At 38.1% G+C, this 24,461-nt stretch overlaps 1 protein-coding gene across 1 annotated transcript; it reads right to left on the bottom strand.

Moving 5' to 3' along the window:
* Window positions 1-1,206: 1,206 nt before the first annotated feature.
* LOC145106875 (uncharacterized) lies at window positions 1,207-3,215 on the bottom strand. Its single transcript, XM_079043800.1, has 2 exons — window positions 1,953-3,215; window positions 1,207-1,863 (listed from the first exon to the last, which is right to left on the bottom strand). Exons 1-2 carry the CDS (start codon window positions 3,213-3,215, stop codon window positions 1,207-1,209), a joined length of 1,920 nt encoding a protein of 639 aa, XP_078899926.1.
* Window positions 3,216-24,461: the final 21,246 nt, after the last annotated feature.

Below are 24,461 nucleotides of genomic sequence, written 5' to 3'. Positions count from 1 at the left end.
TAGTGCACTCGGCGAGTCCGGTCAATGTTGACCGTTGACTTTTGTTGACTTTTAGTGTTTAGTCAGTGGTTGGTCTTATGAGCCATTAGAGGGGCATATTGGTCTTTTGCCCTTCTTAGAGAAGTTATAGAGAGGGGTTGACCTAGCCTTTAGAAGTTGTATTAATTAGAGTAATTATTTATGTGATTAGGCGAAGGCTAGCGCAGTAATTCAGAGTTCGAGATTTACCGAGTCACCCGAGGTGAGTCTTCTCACTATACTTTACCTTGAGTGGTAATAGAGCTATGTGATAGAGTATCTTGTATGTTATGTATGTGAGGTGTTGCACTGTATTATTTCTATGTGATATATGCTGTGTGTATTCCAGAGTTACAGAGTTAGAATCGGAAGGTTCACAGAGTTAGGACCAGAGGGTCCACAGAGTTATAGCCTCGAGTGGCTAATATGTGTTACATGTGGTATTTTGGGGAACTCACTAAGCATTTATGCTTACAGTGTTGTGTTATGTGTTTCAGGTACCAGTGAGGATCGCGGGAAGGCGCCGGCATGATCAGTACACACATGAGGAGCTTTTTGTACTTGTGATCTTGGGATATGTTTTCTGGAGTGTTATGTGATACAATGAGATTTTTATAATATTGTGAATGAAATTATGTTTTTAAAATGTGAAAAATTGTTTGAAAAATTTTGGCGTTACAAAATCTAGGACGGCAGAAGACATATAAAACGTCCTGAAGGACACCCGGACGTCCTATATGACATCTAAGACGCCTACTAGGATGCCAACGCGGAAACAGCTCCGAAAATAAGTTTTTCAGCACCTATTTAAAGGAGATTTAACCCTAATCGACTTTGGACCTCTCCCATGCGATTTTCCACAGTTTTGGAGGGTTCCAAACACATTCAAACCTTCTCCAAACGCGTTTCTGATCATCAATTTCCGAATCCTAGGCTACAAATCACAAAGTTCATCATCATTCAACAATTGAAGTCGTTCAACCGGTGGATCTTCATCAAACTCCAGATTTTGTAACTTCTTCTCCAAGGGTTCATCGTTCCATGCAGGGGCGGAACACAAGCACTACAACTAGGGGGGCTGAAATCAAAACTTCATAATTAAACTATATAAACAAATTTTATTTGGTTCAAATTTTGACATATCAGAAGTGTAAACAAGAAAACTAATAAAGACTATTACATTTTTTATCAAAGTGGAACGCAACGATCTTTTGCTTTTTTAAAGTCTTCTACAACTGTTTCTAAACTAATCTTTTCAGCAAGTTCCCTTTCGAAGTGCAAAACCAATGAGTAATTCAAAAACTCGTCTTCCATCTTATTCCGTAACCTTGTTTTAATGAGGTTCATTGCTGAAAATGATCTCTCTGTTATAGCAGTAGAAACTAGAAGAGTAAGTATGAGACTAGCTACTCGATAAATAAGATGAAAGTTTGCTACTCTTCTAGTCTTTATCAACCATTGACACAATTCTGACATAGATGTCAATAGTTTATAATCTGCATGTTGAACAACATCAATCTCATAATGTTGAAGTTGAATCTTCAAAACTACTTTTTCTTGTTCATTGAAATCTTCAGGATAAAACTTCTCTACTAACTCAATTATATCACCACTTTGAAAAGGCTCATCAACACTTTTAGGATCTAAAGTTGTTGAAAGTCGAAGCAACTCCATAGATCTATCGCTGAATCGATGATTTAGTTCCATTATTTGACAATTAATTGCTTCGTAAAATATATCCACTCGGTAATGATGTTCAAGTGTATGATCACTACGCTCGTTACGAGCTCGAGCCCCTCTACTAAAGTATGGAGAAGACATATCAGGGATATCAATGTTGCGTTCCTGACAAAATGACATAACAAGAAAGAGCAACCCATCCCATCTTTCATTTTTTGTAATAACAATTTGGTAGATGCAACTAGCCTCAATACATTACAAAAATCTTGAGATTGTCTTTGTAAAGCTTGGCAAAGTAAATCAGTGATCTCCATTATTTCTTTCTCGAGATGAAGAACAAAAATGAACTCAAATGTAGTAATAGTCTCATATGCTGAATCTGCGTCGCCTTTGATTGAACCGGTGCCATCTTCAATAACTTTAAGTAAAACCTCACAAGTTGGACTAAACATTTTGATTAAGCTCGAAATTGATTTAAGGTGAGAACTCCATCTAGTATCACCAGCTCGTTGTAATGTACCAATTTGATTAAGACCTCTACCTGTCTCTAACTCATCAATAGAAATCTTATATGCAATTTCTTCGGCTTGTACAACTCTAAGTTGGTCGGAACGCTTGGAGGAAACAACAACAACATTGATAACTAAAGATAATCGAGTAAAAAACTTTTGTAATGCAACAACTCCTTGTGAAGCATCCATTAACGCTAATTGCAATCGATGAGCAAAACAATGAACATAATACGCATATGGACAATCATTTGAAATTAATGCTTGCAAACCCTTGAAATGACCTAGCATGTTGCTTGCACCATCGTACCCTTGGCCACGAATTGACTTAAGATCAAGATTGTTATGTGACAATACAAAATAAATTGCATTTTTAAGTGTTTGTACTGTAGTGTCAGGTACATGAACAAGCCCAAAGAAACGCTCCATAACAAAGCCTTCTTTATTTACAAATCTCAAAACAACTGACATTTGCTCTTTATTAGACTGATCACGTGCTTCGTCAACAACTAAACAAATTTTTCCACCATCAATCTCCGCACAAATCATCCTCCTCACCCTAATTGATATAAGGTTTAGAACCTCTTTTTGAATTGACGGTGATATATATGATGCATATTTAGGAGCTGTACGAAACAATTCTTCCATCTCTGTGTTATAATCGCCAATTGCCTTTAACATTTGACGAAAATTTCCTTTGTTTATGGAATCTGGTCCTTCATCGTGGCCTCTATATGCAACTCCTTGAAAGGCACACCAACGTACTGCATAAATAGTGGCTTTTAGTCTCAATCTATTATTTTTACGCTCTTCTTCTGTAAATGTCTCAAACACATTTCGTATGTCTTGGGTCTCGTTTAACAAATCATCACATGATTTTTGTGCAATGTTGTGAAACGATGTACACTCAGTCCCTATATGATGCAAAAAAGCACAACTTTTTCCACCAACTTTCTTCCAATTTTGAAATCCATCTATAGTAAATGCTTGTTGGTCGTAGTGTCCCATTCCAGAAGGCTTGTTAAATAGAAAACATGGAAAACAAAACGCAGCATCTAAGCTCTCAGAATATTCAAGTCAGTGATATAACTTAAACCAAGAAGCTTGAAAACTATGTTTATGAGTTTCTGGTCCCGGTTTTGGATATACAGAAAGTGTTTGATGAAAGGGACCAAAATTAATATACGCTCGCCTAATAGTATCTCGTTCATTCACCGGATAATCATAAATTTGCTTACGCAAACCAGGATCTCGTTCTAGTGTATTAAGATCAATTTCATTAATTTCAAGATGAGGTTTTTTGAAACGGTTATCAGTATTAGGAACAATGGGCGTGGGGGTATCATCATCTAAAACAATCTCTGATGACTTTTCTGAATCATGAGCAGAACTTGTATGTTTCTTTTAAAAAACTCATCAATAGTTGATTGTTTTTTCATGTTGATATCTACGAAACAACCAACATTACTAACAATCAACAAATATCAATATAAAATAACAATAAACAAATGAAGTTTTTTATTTTAAAAAGAACATTCGAATAATCAATAATTCCATATAATTCTATTAATTCAACCTATATTATCCACATTTATGATTTTATATGCAAAATAAAACAATAATTCTATTAATAATAAACTAATAAAGTTAAAGTAAAATATACATTTATATTTACCATCTATCATGGCAGATGTGTGTAGTGTGTTGTCAAAATCACATACCACAATTTGTACTTTATTGACTATTACCGTCGCAGTGTCTAGTGTAGGGAAACAACAATAAAATTAATCAATATAAATATAAACAAAAAGAAAGCAAACAGCCAACAGAGATACAAAGGAAAAGGCAGAGAAGCAAAACTACTAACCTGACAAGAGAAGTGAGAAACGAAGACCAAATCAGCGGAGCACTTAATCACACGGCGGAGGTTACGTCTCAACAGTCAACGGTCCAAGCTCCGACGACTAGCAAAGAGGAGGCTCCGGCGACTATCACGAGTGCGGTGAACAATCCGGCGACCAGAAAAAGGAACAAGACAGCAACGATCTTAATGGGTGGCGTTCTTCCGGTGAGTTTCAAGAAATAGTTTTCCGGCGGCGGGGATAAACTTAGGATTTTAGGTTTACACTTTTCAGTTTTTTAAACTCAAACTTTGGTTATATTGTTGTAATTTTGATTAGATCGTGAGTTTTTATAGATTTTAATAGATGTTAAGTTTCCTTATTTTAAAGGCAAAATTTCGTATATGCCCTTGCTAAATAACTAAATATCGTATTTGTCCGGCCTAAAATCTAAATATCATATTTGCCCTTCTTAATATTTAATAATATCATATATACCCAAATTTAATTTTTTGTTAATTTTTATTGATTTATAATCCTTTTTTATAACCTTAAATCATTATAATTGAAAATAAATATGAAATGGACAATAATGCCCTTACTTGTAAATTCCAATACCACAGATACTTAAAATCGCTGCTTCCTATCTCACCTTAATGTTGATCGTTGCTTCCCTGTTTTTACTTCCGATCACAACTTGCTTCCCCTCTTATCGCATCAGACTCATGCATCAGGTAAACAAAATGCGACCCTATTATTTTCAATCATATGGAATGTGAATTCCGTTTTTAGGGTTCCTAGTCTCAATTGTTCAAAATCTTTTTACAACCAGCTTAGTCATGTTGTATTTGATAGCTTAGTTATGTTGGATTTCACTGATTTGTGTCATTGATTCGTCATCTTGTTCATCCATGTTATGTGATTGTTCATCCAATGTGCTTAATGTCCCAAGCCTGACAATTCCCATTAATCTCTTCATGTTCTAGGTTGATACGTTTTGGGGATTTAGTCTATGGAAGTGATCAATTGTTATCCCCTGTTCTTTTTCATTATTTCTTGATGCCAACTGGCTGGGATTGTAATCTTCGACTCCCTATCATCCTACCAAATTTTGATGGAAAAACAGCTTCCCCAAGATCAGGAGGTAAGTTAGCATGTGCGTTTTGAAGCCCATGGAGTTCTGCTAGTGTCTTATCTTCTTCTTTTTTGTTGTTTTAGATTTCAGCCAATGGTGGGCCTGAGAGTCGAGCACTTGGAGCACAAGTAAGTTCTTAAAGTCGTTTCATCATTGACCGATTTTACTATTTTACAACTATCAGAATCTTAATTTGATGTGTTAATGCAGTTAAACATCCTCGAGCTTGCTGTCAATCTTGCAAAAAGAGGAGACGGTGAATCATTGACCAATTAAAAAGAGGAGACCTACCTGGTGAATCATTGACCGATTACCTGATGTGTATTTCTTGTGTACGACAACAAGGGGGAATAGGAGGTTGCTCCAATGTATTAAGAGCTTGTGATAGGGAAGAACCTTGGATGCGATATGGAAGCCCTGCGAATCTGTTATCATAATTAGCCTCAACACACGTGATCTGCTGTATTGCAATTTAGAATTGATTGTGAGGAATTAAATGAATTAAACCTCGTCTTAGGAAAAGGAAGGGTAATATTGTCCATTTGATTGTTGTTTTTAGTTATAATGATTTAAGTTTATAAAAAAAGGATTATAAATCAATAAAAATTAATAAAAAAATAGATTTGGGTATACATGATATTATAAAACATTAAGAAGGGCAAATACGATATTTAGAGCTTAGGCTGGGCAAATATGATATTTAATTGTTTAGCAAGGGCATATACGAAATTGTGCCTATTTTAAAGAATCGTAAAGAAACAAGGTTCAAGGATGGTTTTGATTTTGTTAAAGATCTTCCGAAAATTTTGTAACTGGTTTATGTTCACATGATATGGAAATCGGGGGGGGGGGGGGCAAGGATGTCATTCTAGAATTTTTTTTTTTTTTTTTTTTCAACATGGTTATCAGACTATGTAATTACTGGTATAAGGAGACCTAAAAGCCACTGGTTCCATGAGACGGTCCGCCACTGGTTCCATGATTGATTGATCATTAGATTTTATTAGTTTTATGATTTCAAGTTTGTTTATGAATTTTATTATGAGTTACATTGTTTTTATTCAAGTTTTGTGTTTTGTGAATTCTATGGAAGGCTAAACCACCTAGGTTACTTCTGGGAATGTTTAGGATGATTTGATGAACGTGTTTTGATTATTACTTCTATTCCAATCAACTTTGGTTATTATATGTTCTTCAATTTATGATTTCTATCAATGATAATTGAAGTTGGGTTTTATTCATGTGTTTAATTTTACAATTAAGATAGTTTATTGTCAATTCACTAATCGTGCCTAATTCATATAGTTTAGGAACTAAGACGATGAGTTGAATCAACGTATACTATTCCAAACTTGTGATTTTAAATGCTAAAAATTGTAATTGGTAATCATAAGACACAGTATTGTCAAGCCACTCATTGTTCCTAATCCATTTAGACATAGGGAGTAAGACAACTAGTCGGGATAACATATTGTGTGCCCAAAGTTATTTATTGCATGTTAATTGACCTTAGTTATGTTTTCATAATTAATTTGGAATTTAAGGGAAGATAAGCACGTGAGTCGTAATCAGCCGACACTGAACCTGAAGTAACCTTGTTTTTCTCATTGGTAATCGTTTGCAATATAAAGTTTCTAGTTTTTTTTTATTTAAATCTTAGTTTAAATATTTTTCGTGACAATTGCAAGTATTAGTTCTTTTTCATTGACTACTTTAGCACAAAGTTTGACCACAAACTCCTCGTGAATTCGACCCTTACTTACCCTAGCTATCTAGTGGTTTTGAGGTTATTTTTGATTGAGACAACCAAGGTTATAGAAGTCGCTACTCGGTACCTGCTCGGCCGACTGGGGAGTAGCGAGTATTCGGGAGTACTCGGGGAGTACTCGGATTCGGTAATTCATGTAGAAATATTTTTAGGAAAATTATATATGTCAAAATCATAAGTTAAAATTATAATTTGATTGAAATATATAACAAAATTAGATACATGTGAATACATAAAAACTGAAATACACACAAATGTCTCACTTCATAAATAATTACTGAAAATTTAAGATATATATGTAGTAATAATCACATGTGTGTGTTAAATAATAAATAATTAAGTGTATTATACATATTAATCTTGAAATTCTTGATTTTTTTTCTCTTTTTATGACAAATTTGACCATTTGACCGAGTTTGACCGATTTTGACCGAGTTGGCCGAGTTTGACCGAGTAGGTCCAAGTAATACCGAGTAGGCCCGAGTTAGAGAGATGTTGACCGATTTTTGACCGATTATGACCGATTTTTGACCGAGTTTGACTTAATCCGAGTTTTTTTGCCGAGTTCACATTACTCGCCTCGGTGGAGGGCCGATTCCAAGTAATCGTCCGAGTACTCGGCCGAGTAGGCCAAGTTTTGCAACACTGGAGACAACGACCTCGATCAAAATTTGGCGTCGTTGTCGGGGAGTTTGTGCACTTAAATCGTTGTGTTTAAGTAGTCATTATTTTTTTTAGTTTTATTTTTAGTTTAGAATCTTCACTTTTTGTTGTTTTTGTGTAGGTACACCGCTATCTAAAACATTGCTGATATTCGATCCTGAATGGAGGAATATACTTACATGAATCAAGATATGTGGTGGGAGAGAGAAAATATGGGCCAATATCAATACTATAATGATCCATATAATGATGATCCATACGATGATCGATATGATGAAGATTATTGGTGGACTGACAATTCAGCTCAAAGCCAATACCATGAATCATCTTGCTTCCCAGACAACCAAGAATCAGATAATTCTTCATTCGAAAAGAAGTTGGATCAAATGTTGGACATGTTGAATGAAACATTCAACATGGAGGAAGATAATTCCAAATCAATGATAACATTGTGCATAATCCTACACCACCCGAACTTAAGGTTGTGGTGGAGGATGATGTACCTTTAAATGATAATGATACCCAAAGGATGTTTGAAATCAAAGAAGTTGTAATTGAATTGGAAAAGTCTAATGAAGATTTTCATGAGTTAGAAGCGTCCAAAGTTAGGGAGGGGTTTGTTGAGGCTAATACCACCCCCTATCCAACAACTTTTAAAAAAACTGACCCACAACTTCTTCTGATGGATTCTAAAACATTGGCCAAATACAAACAACCAAGTATAATCATTGATCGTCCTTTTTTGAAAACTATATATGCTCATATTAGTTGCCAGGAAGGTGCGATAAATGTGACCTTTGTAAGCCATAAATTGAGACTCCTATTATTTGGACCTACTAATGATCCTCCAATCAGTGGTGACATGTTTGTAATCAATACTATTGATGATTATGTCTACGAGCATACCACAAATATGCTCTATGACACCACCCACGATTTGGAGAAACCTTTACCTTGTCACAGGTTAATAGAGTTGAATGAGATCAGGTGTCAAAAAGTGAAGAAAAAATTACGGACCATGAAACATGATGGCACGCTTGCCTACAAATCAAAGATGAAGATGTTTCATGATACCAAACATCGAGTCAAGAAGTCCAGTAATAAAAATTGTGCTTGGCTGTTCAAATCAAGGTTTGGGCGTCATCGTGGAAAGATTAAAGGCAACATGGTTTATTTATACAAGGTCAAATATGGCCTGCCACACGATCCAGTCATTCAGGTTAAGGTCAACAACAAGACGGTTGACTTTCAAAAAAGTCAACTAACATATGATCCTCCTTAGACATCGCTCGAGGTAACCTGTCCCGCTAATGACGTTTAACTTGGCAATTTTGGAACTTTGTGGGTGTGTTCACTACAAACCCTCACGAGACTTCACTCGTCCACTAGGGGTAACCTAGGGGTTTAAAAGGCTTGTTGCACGTGCCAAGTGCAATCGTGGACCCCGACGAAATTGAGGGCTAGTTAGTGTAATTTATTTTTATTTGATTTGATTTGTGTGCTTGTAGTTTTTTTTGTTATTATTTTAGGAATTTATCTTTTGATGCATCGAGGACGATGCAAGACTTAAAGTTGGGGAGGGGTGTACACAAGAAAAAGATGGAGGACTGAAGAAAAAGTGATTTTAAAAAAACAAATCATAATTATTCGACGTTTATTCGGGCAAAACGAAACATTATGCAAATATCTCCAACCAGTCAAGTTTTTTGGAAATCAAAACCGCCTCTAGTATCAGTACCATCAGGTGTGTCGTCCTCCATATTTTTAATTTCTTTTACATTAACTTTGATGATTTTTTTTGGTTAATCAAATTAGGATGAATGTACTGCTATCTTAAACTCTATCTTTAATTATCTTATCTTGAAGTTGGTCACCATGAAATATGTGATGAGTTAGTAGCTTCTCTATATCTTGAATGTAACTCATCAAGATGGAAAATGATAGGAGTTTCGTACATCGAGTCATAATATCTATTTAATATTGATTTTGTGGGTTGCTCAGCCGGTTTGGAAATATTTATATTTATTTAAAAAATTGTTATGTGAAATACCCAAGTGTTTGAAAAATGAAGGTTTTTGGCTCGAGCCTACGATCTTTCAATTGAGGACCCACCCGAACAATATGTGTCATCACGCTCTGAGTACTTGGTCATACTTACTCCTGCGCCTTTGGGGTTGGGAGGGGACTATTATTGTTTTCACACAACCAAAAAGCATCATAAGACATTGAAGAACTTCAAAGTATATATATTCAAGCTTAAGTCAAATACAAAGATGATCAAATCCGATGAATCCGTCAAAGAACTTGAAGAATGCACAATCAAGATAAATATGAAGAAAAGTTCAAGTTGAAGACATTGTGTGAAACAATATGTGACCCCTCGATAGCGGGAGTGTATGGGTTGGTCCATTAAGTGTTACCGACCGCGCTAACTATGTTAGTGAACCTTGAAAATGAGACTTTGGCAATGAGTTCAACTGATTACTCATGAGGTTGATTATTGGAAAGGGTTCAAAAAGTGAAGGGTTTCAAACAACAAAGTAAAATAAGCATAACATGTATTTTGAGTTTAAAAGTCTAGATAAATGAACAAAAGGAATAATCCCCAAAATCAATATATTGTGTTTATTGAAAATATTTTGATGAAATGTAAGAAATAGCTATTTTAGGAATTTATTATTTTAGGAATTTATTTTTTTTATTTAAATCTTAGTTTAAATATTTTTCATGACAATTGCAAGTATTAGTTCTTTTTCATTGACTACTTTAGCACAAAGTTTGACCACAAACTCCTCGTGGATTCGACCCTTCTCTTTTCACCCCACAAATGTAAGTAATTCATCCCTTTCCACTTGTTATTCGTCTTATTCATGTAAAAAGCTTCATCTTCATCCATTGATTCATCACTTTCATCACCGTCTTTATGAACTTGAAGAGTTCACGGCCGTGAACCCTTCATAGGGACGTGAACCCTTCATAGATGGGTCGTAAACCCTTCAAATGTTCATGAGTAGGCCGTAAACCCTTCATGTGTTCATTAAATGTAAACATATCTTGGTCCGTAAACCCTTCATGTGTTCATGGGCCGTGAACGTATCTTGGGCTGTAAACCTATGGTGGTTTGGCCGTGAACTCCTTTTTTATCCCTCATTCTTGGTTATAACACTTCATTGCAAGTGTTTCCTACATTCTAAGGGTGTTTCATATGATCATTAGTGGATTTAGACACTAATTCTAGGCCTATACCTGTTAATATGTGCTCAATAGGGCCGTATTGTGCTCGGGACTTCACTTAGCATACCAAGCATCCTACTTTTGTCATTCATTCAAGTCATTCACAATAAGGTGAGTTCATACCCCTATATTTTCCGAGCTTTTTAATGTTTTAAGGGGGGGATACAAGTAAAAGCACAAGCAATCTTGTGTTTGAAAATATAATTTGGTTTAATATATTTTCCTATCAATAGCACACGTTGAACGTAGAACTTACTAAACATGGTATACATTGTTACTACTAGACTTGAAATCAGTTTTACAAAACATGTTAAGATACAAACGTTACAAGCACAATTTTCAAACAAGGAAACAAACTTATGAATTATGAAATAAAAAGGTACTATTTTTATAAGGATTCATGTTAATAACAGAAAGGGGTTTTCATAGTATTATTCGTGGATTCGCTGAGAGAACTACAGTGTGAGACATGTCTTCTGGGAAGTCTACCCCTTGTAACCAGAGTCTCCTGGAGGGAGAGCGTAAGTTTGTGTATAGATCTATATGGGAGTGACAATCCCGCACCCTGACTATTAGCTACAGTCAACCTAGGGTAACAAACGTCATTCAGTTCACGACGTCCGAAGTACGTCGTAATGTTTATCGTCCATAGTATGGTTATAAGAACTCACAGGGGAAACAACGACTCGTTCATGTAATAATATACCTAACAAACAGTCAACAGAGTTAGTAACTATGTGATGACTTAGTATGTACACTAGGGTAATATGAAATTAACATCCGACATGCAGTGGGATGTGTGATCTCCGCCTCATTTCCTGTTCCTTGTTTGGTTGTGGGCTTAGGGCAGAATCACCCAATCGACTGTCTGTTCGATCTAGATTTCTATAACTCGTATGTATTAAGTGATCACAGGAGGGTATTAACAACACTTCTAGCTTGCAGAACATACTACATATTACTGGTGGTAGCCAGGGTTTTCAAACAGAACAATGCATAAACAACATAAGTATGGTAGATACTTGTACTCTTTGGTTTGGAACAGATGATTCAATAACTTACACTTAGGGAAAATATAGGATTTTCCAGGATAAACATCAATGCTTTACAAATAACTGGGTTATTATTCAACTAACGAATATACATTATTAATTCTATAATTCCTTAGTTTATGCATCCGAGTTACGAATGAAGAATATCTGATAGGCAGTGGAATGTGTGGTTTTCGCCTCAGTTCCTGTTCCTTGTTTGGTTGTGGTCTTAGGGCAGATCTACACAATCAATTGTCTGTTCGATATTGGTTTATACCTAGCTAGTATGAGCTAAGTAGTTATAAAAAGGAATTGGTTTAATCATGCTTTCACAAAGAAAATATTGGATCTTCTTGAGGAACACCATCAATAGATTTCAAAGGACCAATACAGTTAACTTTGTAAGTATCTAGTGAATACTTCAGGGTTATATACATGAAGATCCGACAACCAGTGGAATGGGTGGTATCCGCCTCGTTTCTTGTTCCTTGTTTGGTTGTGGACTTGGGGCAGAACCACACAACCGATTGTTTGTTCGATCTGGGTTGTATATGATTTGTATACACTAAGTACTCACAGGAGGAACTAGTAAGAATCATTTTTACTTAATATTCATTACATTAGAAAATATAAGGTTTTCTGGAGAAACACACGCACTTTTCGAAAGAACAAAGAACCTGTTTTCTAAAACAAAACGCTTATGAACTCACCGGCTTAATGCTAATACTCTTTCAAAACCTACTTGTATTCTCAGGATAATAGTAGACAGTTACACGCACCGGATTCAAGAAGACGGAGCATAGTAACTTCGAGTCTTTACTTGTTATTTACTTTTGGAGTCAATCGTGTATGATTCGAATGTAATGTAAACATTATATTATTAATACAATGGTTGTTGTTGCTTTGATTACTATTATTCAATTGTTGTGATACTATCCATGACTTCCTCCGCCCCTGAACGTTTCCGCCGTTCCGGTTTGGGGGTGTGACAGAGATGCTCTCCTGGATCGGTATGAAATGGGCACTCTTGGTCAACCGATCCACGATGACCCAAATCGAATCCACTCCCCGTGTGGTCCTAGGAAACTTTGTGATGAAATCCATAGTAATATATTCCCATTTCCACATAGGGATATCCAACGGCTGCGTCTTATCGTGAGGCCTCTGGTGCTCGGACTTGACTTTCCTACAGGTCAGGCATCTCTCGACATACCAGGCTACATCCCGATTCATGCAGGGCCACCAATAATCAGGACGAAGAACTCTGTACATCTTCGTCGCCCCGGGGTGGATAGAAAACCTGGATTTGTGCGCCTCCTCCATCAATACCTGGTGCACACCTCCATGATATGGGACCCACACTCTACGGTGTAGAGTCAACAATCCACGATTGTCATAATCGAAGGAGGAAACCTTACCCACAATACGCTCACTCTTACGATGTTCCTCCTTCATAGCCTCCTGCTGGGCCTCTCGAATCCGCTCCAACAGCTGAGTCACCACGGTCATCCTCATGCAGATGTCTCTGATCGGCGCTGCCTTGCGGCTAAGCGCATCGGCCACGACATTGGCCTTACCCGGGTGGTAGAGGATCTCACAATCGTAATCCTTCACCACATCCAGCCATCGACGATGTCTCATGTCCAGATTCGGTTGATCCATAAGGTACCTCAGGCTCTTATGGTCCGTGTAAATGGTACAGCGGACCCCATAGAGGTAATGACGCCAAATCTTGAGGGCGAAAACCACCACCCCCAACTCCAAGTCATGCGTCGGATAGTTCGGCTCATGAGGCTTCAGCTGCCTCGAAGTGTAGGCGATAACATCCCCCCTCTGCATCAACACCGCACCAAAACCTAAGATGGACGCATCGCATTACACCACAAAATCATCCACGCCCTCAGGCAGGGCTAAGATTGGCGCATCGCACAATCTCTGTCTCAGCGTCTCAAATACGGCCTGCTGCTCAGGCCCCCAGCAAAATACAACGGCCTTCTTCGTCAGTCGGGTTAAGGGTACATCTATCTTGGAGAAATCCTGGATGAATCTCCGATAGTAGCCGGCTAATCCCAGGAAACTCCGAATTTCAGATGGAGACTTCGGAACCTCCCATCTCATCATGGCCTCCACCTGGGTCGGGTCAACCAATATCCTGTTCTGGTTGACAAGGTGCCCAAGAAATTGCACCTCGCGCAACCAGAACTCGCACATGGAGAATTTGGCATACAAGCTCTCCCTCCTCAGGGTATCTAACGCCTCTCGCAAGTGCTCCTCATGCTGCTCCTACTGTTGGATTAATGTCTAAGTCCATAACTATAATTGGTAAGACTTGACCCGACCCGGCATGGTCCATTTGGGTTGCATGGCATCATGCATTTGGATAGACTATAATGAGAGAAATAACACTTAAGGTTTGTTAATATATTATAAGTTATAATATATTAATAAGATTATTTAATTAGTATTGATCAAGAATTAATCTAGTATTAATTAAGTCATCAAAAGAAGACTAAGTAAATATATGGGTTGATTGTGTAAATCGTCCATACTTATATAGTGGGCTAATGCTCCATGGATTGTCAAGTTGGGCTAAAACCCATAAGATGCTCCATGGATGCTCCATGGTGTATTTGTAACCATGGATCATGGAAATGAAAGGCCATGACAATTAGGGTTTACATGGTGTAACCCTAACTATATAATGATCTTATTCTTGGAGAAAATCGGCGACTATGTGTGATAGAAAGGGCTAGCCGATTTGATGAAGTGTTCCAATTCTCTCAAGTTATTCCAAGTGTATTTGGTGTTGTGTGAACCATTTGAGGTGTCACACTTGGGGCACTAGGCACTCAAGCTTCATGAAGTCATTCTACATCAAAAGAGGTATGTAATTCTAACTTGATATATTCATATGAATCAATGTTATTATGCTAGTTAGGATGAATACCTTGGAAAGTTCATATTTGCATGTATAATAGAGAAAACATAGATCCAAGGTATTTAGGGTTGCATGTACACTTAGGAGTGTTAGAATGTTCAAAACCCAACAGTGGTATCAGAGCCTAGGCTTGTTTTCACTTATACTTGATGCAAACTTGTTTTTTCAAAGCTGAAACTGTCCAGACCATAAAACTCGACGAGTTCATCATTTTGGGCATGAACTCGACGAGTTCCTCAAGGAACTCGACGAGTTTTGGGTGCTGACAGCTTGCTGTTTGATGTTTTTGGCTAGAAATGGGCTAGGAACATTACCATAAGCTGTTTTTGAACCTATAAACCTGTTTTTGATGTGGTAATGTTCATTCTAATCCAATTTCAAAGATAATTGTTAATAGATTCATGTTTTGTATTAGTTTAATGGTTAGTCTAATTACATGAAAAAGTTTGATTAAATTATCTTGTTCTTATGAGTTGCTTAGATTAATAGAAAAATTATTAGAAATTGTTGTTTTCAATCCATTTTAATCTAAGAGATGATTCTAAAATGTGTTTGTGTAACTTGTCCTCAAGTTACATGAAAAGTCACATTAAAGTTTCTTAAAACTCATAAAAGTTGGCAAAGGTTACAAAATGAAGAGTCTTGTCTTCATTAAATGGTTTTATGACTTCATAACTTGTCCTCAAGTTATGGAGGTTCAAGAGTCACTTCATTAAGTAATAAAATGTGTAACCTTAATTAGTTCCATAAGTTACAAAAATAAAGAGAAGTTACATTCTTTTATTAGTTTAAAGTCTTCCATAACTTTTCCTCAAGTTATGGAACTTGAAGAGTTTTTTAATTAAAACTACTTTAAACACATAAGTTATGGAATTGAATAGTTTTGAATAGTTTCAAAACTTGCCCTCAAGTTTTGGAATTTGAAAAGTTTTCCCTTATGAATACTTTAATTCCAAGTTAAGCCCTTAGAATTTTAAAAGTTAAAATTCAATCCTTATATTTTATAATATTATAAGTTAATAATATATATATGTGTATAAGAGCAAGTCAGTCTTACCATTAGTAGGCCTCATTCACGAAGCCGGTCTATAAGGGGGGTATAAGGTTGTTGCCTATAAAATGGCAGCTTAATGGGTGTCCACTCTCACCCACCGCTTCTTTGACTGGTGGAGGGTCGTTAGCCGAACAGGTAGGACAAGGACTATAATTCTCCCTTCATTAAAAGTATTAATGATAAATACTAAGTAACTAAACACTTATTAATTCCCAATCTTAGTTACTTAGGAAAATGTGAATAAGGTGCTAATCCATGAAATTACACTTTGCACTTTGTTTAAACCGTTAGTGGAGCGTGTGTGGTTAACCGACACTCTAACCTGGGTTTAACAAGGTAGGCAAAGGGTAACTTAATATTTATCATAGTATCGGTGGAGCGTGTGTGGTTAACCGGCACATCGATTGAGGGGTAAATATTAAGGGTACCAAGTATATTTGCATGGTTATTCACACCTTGTTTTGTGATCCTCGGCATCCCAGTCACAAAACCTGAAGGGCACACTCGAGATTGAAACATGTCATTGAACAGTTCAATGAATCTCAAAAGATCTAGGAGTTTCAAAGCCAAGTAAAACCTAATTAAATTATTTCGTTTTCATGGTGGAAATTGGTGAATCGTCATTCACCTACCTTCAAATATTTTATAGCTTGGATTACGGCATCCCTCTTCCAAGTTATAAAATAGTTTGCTGGGTCCCAGCCTTAATATTTCATATTGGGTGTTATATTAAGGACATTAAATCAACTATCTTGAATATCTCCCAAAAGATGTCTAGCTCAGACATCTATGATCTTCCCAAATTTCTTGGAACTTCACTTCCTCCACCTCCTCCAATTATTCTCCCTAACCCACAAGTTCAAGGTCACTCAAGCCCTAATGGCAAGGCAAGCTCTAGGTGTGATCACATCTTAGAGATGAAGTCACATATTGACAAGCCGGGAGAGTTGGGTGTCAAAGTCTTGAGAAAGTTGGATGTTCAATCACTTTCTGAGTCACATAGTGAGTTCCTTTGGGACTACTATGAAATAGACTATGACATGACCCTTAATGATCTTATCTATTTGCTTGGTCAGCAATGATTTGAGGACTAGTAAAGCAAATTGATTAGGAGATCAACTTCCCAATGGACATTGCCAATGGTAACATTGGATATCTAGAAAAAACCTTCTCATCCCAAAGAAAGGGTTTGACCATAGTCAACTAGGTTGACCAAATGGTAAAGAGAAAGGCTAAGTCTGAGATAGTCCCATTACCAAAGAGTCCATATGTTTATCTTGCCAAAGGAAGGGGCATTGATTGCGAAGCTGCCTATTTACCTGAAAGATCATAAGGTTGATCAAGCCAAGAAGTTTGACTCTACTTTAGGTAAAGTCCACTATCTAACTCTGTTAAGTTTCTATTCTGAGATTCTCATTACATGATGTGACTGGGTCACATGTTGATGCTTTAAGAATCAAAGAAAAGTGAAGAAACTTAAAGGAAGTACATGCTGATTCTGATCACGAAGATGGATTTCGATCGCATGGTTTGGTGATCAGAATTTTTGAAGTTGTTACTTAGGAGTTATGATATATTGCTTAGGAATAGATAACAACAAGTTTTTCATATGCATTTGCACTGTAAGGATAAGTTTTTTCCGTAAAGTTTTGAAATAAAATAAAAGGTTTTAATTTTATATTTATTTTAAATATCCTTACAAGTGGCATTTGTGAAAAATGGTTGTTTATATGATTCCATTGATAGCAATATTTGGAAAAAAATGGACTTGATTCTTTCGTTTGTGGTAGTGTCATAATTTACCTAATAAGGAAAGATTCTCATTCCCAAGGCTTCAGTTGGATAGAAACTTGGAATCATGCAAGTTGAATAGTATGATGAATGAGAACTTTCAGCTTTGGAAAAAATTAAGACTAATTCCTTGTTCACATGTATATGTGAGTCAACTGAAGGACTAAGGGATCGAGTACCAATTCTTGTGCACTGACCAAGTCCACCACAAAAGCTCGGTAAGACTATTCGTCATGATTTACTAAAGTTTAGTAAATATGGTTATACTTATAAGTTTAAGTATAATTCTGAAGCATTGGAAAAGTCTCGATGTATGGCAGAACGAATGAGAAGAATCAAATTAGGCAGAAAGATAAAAGTTTCTCAAATCTGAAAAGATGGGAGAGTACTTTAGTATCATGTTTTGTGATCATCTTAATGATTAAAGAACCACATCACAATTGGTCTTCTAAGGACATCTTAGTGCATTCTTATGACTAAGAAGAGGAGTCATGAATTGTTGAAATGGTTAAATCGAGAAGATGAGTCATACTTCGTTTCAAAACAAGTCTTAGAGTCATACTCCAAGACTGTAAGTTGAGTGACATATCTTAAAGAAAGGTTCAAAACACTTGTCAAATGTAAGAGTAAAAGTTTACTACTCTTGTACATTAGAAATTGGTAAGTTGTGATGTTTTGGGTTAAACAAATACCAACTTAGGCCAAGTGTGTGAAGTGTTTGTCTTGATAAAGAAGCTGCACTATCTCTTGAATATTTGACAAGATAGTCTTATATGTCAAGAGGACAGTGGGAGTCTTAGAGATTCTGAAAGCTTCAAGGTCTAATCAAGAATAATAACCTGTAGTTTAAGACTAGCACACGAAGTGAGGTTTATAACCTATCGTGTTGACATAATTCTATTTCTGTGCCCATTCCAGTTAAAGTTGGCTTTTCATATGAGTTCTTAGAGTTCTTAATTGGTTGCATAACAACTTGGAAGCAATGGCAGGCCCTTGAGCTGCCAGGTGGCAAGAAATTCAGATTGAGTTCAGTCCATATGAGTTTGGATTTGTCATTAACCGTGTCTTGTGACTATGGTTTTGACGATTCACATGGATAAGAACACATACACCATAAAATCTAAGAGTCATAAGGTTTCTCTCTGATTCATGAAAATGATGGTGAAGAAACACTTCCACCAAGTAGATTTGAAGCAGATGGCAAAAGGTCTAAACAATTGAGACTATGATTACGGCATCCCTTTTCATAGTTCTGAAATTGTTTAGACACACATGCATGCTATCTAAGGAAAGTTGTATGATTTTGATAAAGTTTTATCAAAGCAATCTCATATCAGAAGTCTGAACTTTGGTAAGAAAGTCAATAAAGTATTGATTTCTAGAAGTCCAGCTGATTTCTGAGTACATGTCAAAGCTAGTGGGAGCATAAGTGTTATGCTAATAATCATCATGTTAGTGGGAGCATGATAATTATGATAAGTATTGCAAGTTAGCAATGTTAATTATAGAAAACAAAAGTTTCAATTCGTGAAGTTGCAGGGGTTGAAAAAGTTGTTTTGCTATAGTTAAGGGAGAGGATATACTTCATTTCAGTTCTAAAGGCTTAGATTGAGACCTTAATCATCTTTAGTCAAGAATATATATATGAATTTCATGTTGGATTGGTTCAACTTAAGGAAATTCCATATATTGCGTTCTCAAAATTCGATTATGATTACGGGATCCCTCTTCATAGTCAAATTTAGAGAACATGGCAAATAAAAATTTTTGTAGCAAAAGACTGGTCTAGAATCATGTCTTTATGTGAGACATCATGAATCGTGTCCCATTTGCTTTGGGTACAGGATCGATTGCATGTGCTATAGTATTTGTCTTTTCTAAATTTTCCAAATGCCTAGAGGCATTAAGAAGGGAAAAGGTCTAGAATTGGATATGACTAAAAGGATTAAGCAATTGTCGAGGACAATCTAAGGTTTACCAAATATTGGTTGCTCAGGGACAGTTGGAAGTATAGTGCTAATTTTGGAAGGACCATATTGACATATTCTGAAAAGAGGCATCTCTTGTTCAGAAGTGATAGTCAAAATGAGAATATGGAGTTGTCTCCATAGGTGGAAGTTATATGTGTAAGATTAGAAAACTTAATGCAAGAAGCATGTTCAAAGCAATGTACTTTGAATATGAGACTTCGTTTCCATGGAGTTGAACTCCATTGGAATACCTTATAATGACTGCTGACAAGTCTTTGTAACTTTGTACACTTTCATTACAAGAGGTCAGTGCATATAAGTTTAAAATCTAAACAAATTTTGATAAATGATAGGAATTTGGAATTCTTACATTTTTTGATAAGGATTTGGGAGTGTGAAAAGAGAATCATTGAAAGTATGTTCACTCGATCTAGTTCACAAAGTACGGATCATAGACAAACATAGAGTGCATACTTGGTGTATGGCAAAGCTATTGTTTAAGAAAAACATAGTGTACATGCTTGGAGCATGGGACAACTAGTGTTTTTAATTCAAGTATAAAGTTGATAAAACCGAAACAATGAATAATGAGTAATCAGTATGGTGATAAATAAAAGTGTTTATTTATATTCATAGGGTTTGATACCATATTTGATTCATTTATTCTTGTGTTTCTCTTTGCATGTTTTGACTTCCAGAATAACTAAGTCGCTCTTCCTGAATGATTAAGTTATTCAAACCATCCACAGTCGGTCAATTGTTGGAAGTATATATGAATCAAGACTGTCATGAGTTGGCTTGTAGAGGTCCAAGTTGGTGGACAAAGTGGTGCTACAACACTCATGTGTGCTCATAAGTTCTGAGTATTGGATTCAACCCACGCTCATTTGAATCACTTCATGGATTTTATCACGAGTGATCATGAGACGATAATATCTTATATTCTTCAAACCTAGAGATATGAGTTGTTACTATGAGTTGGTTATACATTGATTGCACGAAAACGCATTGGTAACTCGATGTTATAAAACGTGCCTTTGTGTATGATTCAACAAGTAGTAGAACAAGCCATATGAGTCGAAGTTTATCCATTCCTTTTATCTTAGGGATAAAAGCGATATCTGTGGGCCCCTCGATGATTTAGCGATGACACATGTGAGTGCTTGGCCAAGCCAGGACTGATTTGATTTGTTCAATCAGTCAGTCATCATAAATCGAAAATCGGGAAACAACAAATGGACAGAGAGAATGATTTATAATCCATGTCTCAGTCCATATGATATCTAGAATGGAGGAATATATGATCACTTATCTAATGGACCAGTCATTGACAGAGGTCAGAGATCATCAGCAAGGTCATAGTTCGACGGAAGCTTTTGAGAGCTACGATTGCCAGTCGGTTCTTGAAGTCATACGCAATAATAGTTTTAGACTTATCCAAGTGGGAGACTGTTGGATTAATGTCTAAGTCCATAACTATAATTGGTAAGACTTGACCCGACCCGGCATGGTCCATTTGGGTTGCATGGCATCATGCATTTGGATAGACTATAATGAGAGAAATAACACTTAAGGTTTGTTAATATATTATAAGTTATAATATATTAATAAGATTATTTAATTAGTATTGATCAAGAATTAATCTAGTATTAATTAAGTCATCAAAAGAAGACTAAGTAAATATATGGGTTGATTGTGTAAATCATCCATACTTATATAGTGGGCTAATGCTCCATGGATTGTCAAGTTGGGCTAAAACCCATAAGATGCTCCATGGTGGATTTGTAACCATGGATCATGGAAATGAAAGGCCATGACAATTAGGGTTTACATGGTGTAACCCTAACTATATAATGATCTTATTCTTGGAGAAAATCGGCGACTATGTGTGATAGAAAGGGCTAGCCGATTTGATGAAGTGTTCCAATTCTCTCAAGTTATTCCAAGTGTATTTGGTGTTGTGTGAACCATTTGAGGTGTCACACTTGGGGCACTAGGCACTCAAGCTTCATGAAGTCATTCTACATCAAAAGAGGTATGTAATTCTAACTTGATATATTCATATGAATCAATGTTATTATGCTAGTTAGGATGAATACCTTGGAAAGTTCATATTTGCATGTATAATAGAGAAAACATAGATCCAAGGTATTTAGGGTTGCATGTACACTTAGGAGTGTTAGAATGCTCAAAACCCAACACCTACGTCTTGGAATAAACCAAGATGTCGTCAATGAAAACTATCACGGACCGATCCAGCATCGGCCTGCACACGCGGTTCATGAGATCCATGAACGCGGTAGGAGCATTGGTGAGCCCACATGGCATCACCACGAACTCGTAATGGCCATATCGAGTTCGAAAAGCAGTCTTCTGTATATCCTCCTCTCTAACCCTCATCTAGTGGTACCCTGACCGTAGATCAATCTTGGAGAACCAAGACGCTCCCTGAATCTGATCAAATAAGTCATCTATCCTCGGGAGTGGGTAACGATTCTTCACCGTTACCTTATTCAGCTCCCGGTAATCTATACACATCCGATGCGACCCATCCTTCTTCTTCACAAATAGTATCGGGGCTCCCCACGGTGAACTGCTCGGTCTGATAAAACCCTTGTCTAGCAGCTCCTGCAGCTGCGTAGACAACTCCTGCATCTCGGGAGGAGCCAACCGATATGGTGCCTTGGCTATCGGATCCGCACCAAGGACTAGGTCGATCCGGAACTCCACCTGTCGCTCCGGGGGTATCCCAGGCAGCTCCTCTGGGAATACACCAGCATAATCACGCACCACGGGTACATCGCTCACCGACGCTTTGCCCGCCTCCCGAGTATCCATAACATAGGCGACATACCCAACGCAGCCCTGCTAAAGGTAGCGCCTAGCCCTCGCTGCTGAACATAATGCTGGTCCACGTTGTGGCCTCTCTCCCTGAATCACCAGCTCTCCCCTACCTGGGGTCCTGACACGCACCAATTGCTGTGCGCAGTCTATCACCACCCCATTAGGGCTCAACCAATCCATGCCTATAATCACCTTGTTCCCACGCAATGGGATGGGAACCAAGTCTACCAAATAACGCTCCTCGAACAACCTCAAAACACAATCCCTGAAAACCTCTGATGCTCGCACTGATCGATCGTCTGCAATCTCAACCTCTAGGGGACAATTCAACATGCTCGAAGACTCAGGAAACCTCTTGCTAAGCGCAAGAGAGACAAATGATCGGGTAGCACCCGAATCAAACAACACCTGAACTGGGATACCGTTCACATGGAACGATCCTAAACAAGACATATCACATGGCACATCAATATCATAAGCAACATAAAATAAAAGCTAGGGAGAAGAAATCATACCCGTCACCACATCGGGTGCAGCACGTGCCTCCTCGGTAGTCAACTGGAAGGCTCGGCTCCTCACCACTGGAGCCTCTGTCTTGCCCTGCCGGCCATCAGTAATCCGCAGGGTCGCTGGAGCTGGCGCCTTCACTGGCGCTGCTGCTGTCAACTGAGGGCAATTGGTCTTTTATGGCCTCGCTGGTTGCAGTGGAAACACAGCAACTCTGATGTCTTGAAAGTGGGCGCAGGGGCAGTACAATCCCTGCTGAAGTGCCCCGTCTTGCCGCACTTGTAGCAGCCCGACGATCCCAACCTGCATACCCGCTCATGGCTCTTGTCGCACTTCCCACAGCGGCCTCGACTCTGTTGGCCATTCGGCCTAGTGTCTGATCCCTTGGGCTTCTTCCCTGAAGCCGCAGTAGCCTGCTCTGTCTCTGCCTTCCTCTTCCGGATGTGCTCCAGATCAATCTCCCTCTCCCTCGCCCTGGCAATCATGGATTCCAGGGTCGGACATGCCGAGAAGCTGACATGTTCCCGAATATCAGCTCTCAACATGTCGTGATAGCGGGTCCTCCGCATATCCTCCTCTCCCGCATAATGGGGCACCAACAATGCCCTCTCCCAAAACTTGGTGGTAATATCCGCCACAGTCTCGGTCGTCTGCCTCATATCAAGGAACTCCCTGGCCAGCTGCTGAAGCTCCACAGCTGGTGCGAACTCAGCTCTGAATCGGGCTACAAAATCTGGCCAAGTCATAGCCTCAATAGTCGAGGCTCCCAGAGAGTCACCAACCGACTCCCATCAATCTCTAGCCCTGTCCCTCAAACAACTTGCGACATATCGCACCTTCGAACCCTCAGGGCAGAAGCTCGTCAATTGTGCAGACTCGATGTCTACAATCCATCTCATGGCCACTATGGGGTCCTTCTCCCCATGGAAATCTGGTGCACCACTCCCCCTGAAGTCCTTGAAGGGCAGTGTGCGTGATCCTGACTGGCTGGACGCCATGTCGCTCCTGAACGCTTTGAGGCGATCCTCCATCAGCTCAATGATCCCTTCCTTGATCGACCCGAAAATCATTGGGGTCGACTCAAGGATACCTCTCGTGATCTCAGACGCGATGAACTCGCGTAGTCCCTCGTCCACTGGCTCGAAACCTGCCCCCGAGCCTGATCCTGAACCGGATCCTGATCCTGAACCTCCCCCTCTATGACGTGTGATCATCACCATTCTAAAGCATAACACATAATCGTCAGAATCATACATAACCTCGGGAGGTCTCATACACTCTACAAGTTTCCTGTCTCTATCTCGGCCCTCCTTGACTCGAGTACGGATCCTCTGCTTTCAGTAGTACGGGCCCATACTACCTTCCACATCTATCCGTACTTTCCTCAAGGATTGCTTTGACTTCACCAAGTCCCTTCTACTACTGTTGCACTCTTGCTAATCTCATCCTAGGCTTACCCTAGGGTAACTCTCCAATCC

Source organism: Lactuca virosa, chromosome 4, assembly GCF_052849685.1.
Source record: "Lactuca virosa cultivar CGN04683 chromosome 4, Lactuca_virosa_CGN04683_v6, whole genome shotgun sequence".
Taxonomy (NCBI): Eukaryota; Viridiplantae; Streptophyta; class Magnoliopsida; order Asterales; family Asteraceae; genus Lactuca; species Lactuca virosa.
The sequence above is the reverse complement of the archived record's forward strand: the minus strand, read 5'-3'. Positions and strand labels throughout refer to the sequence as shown.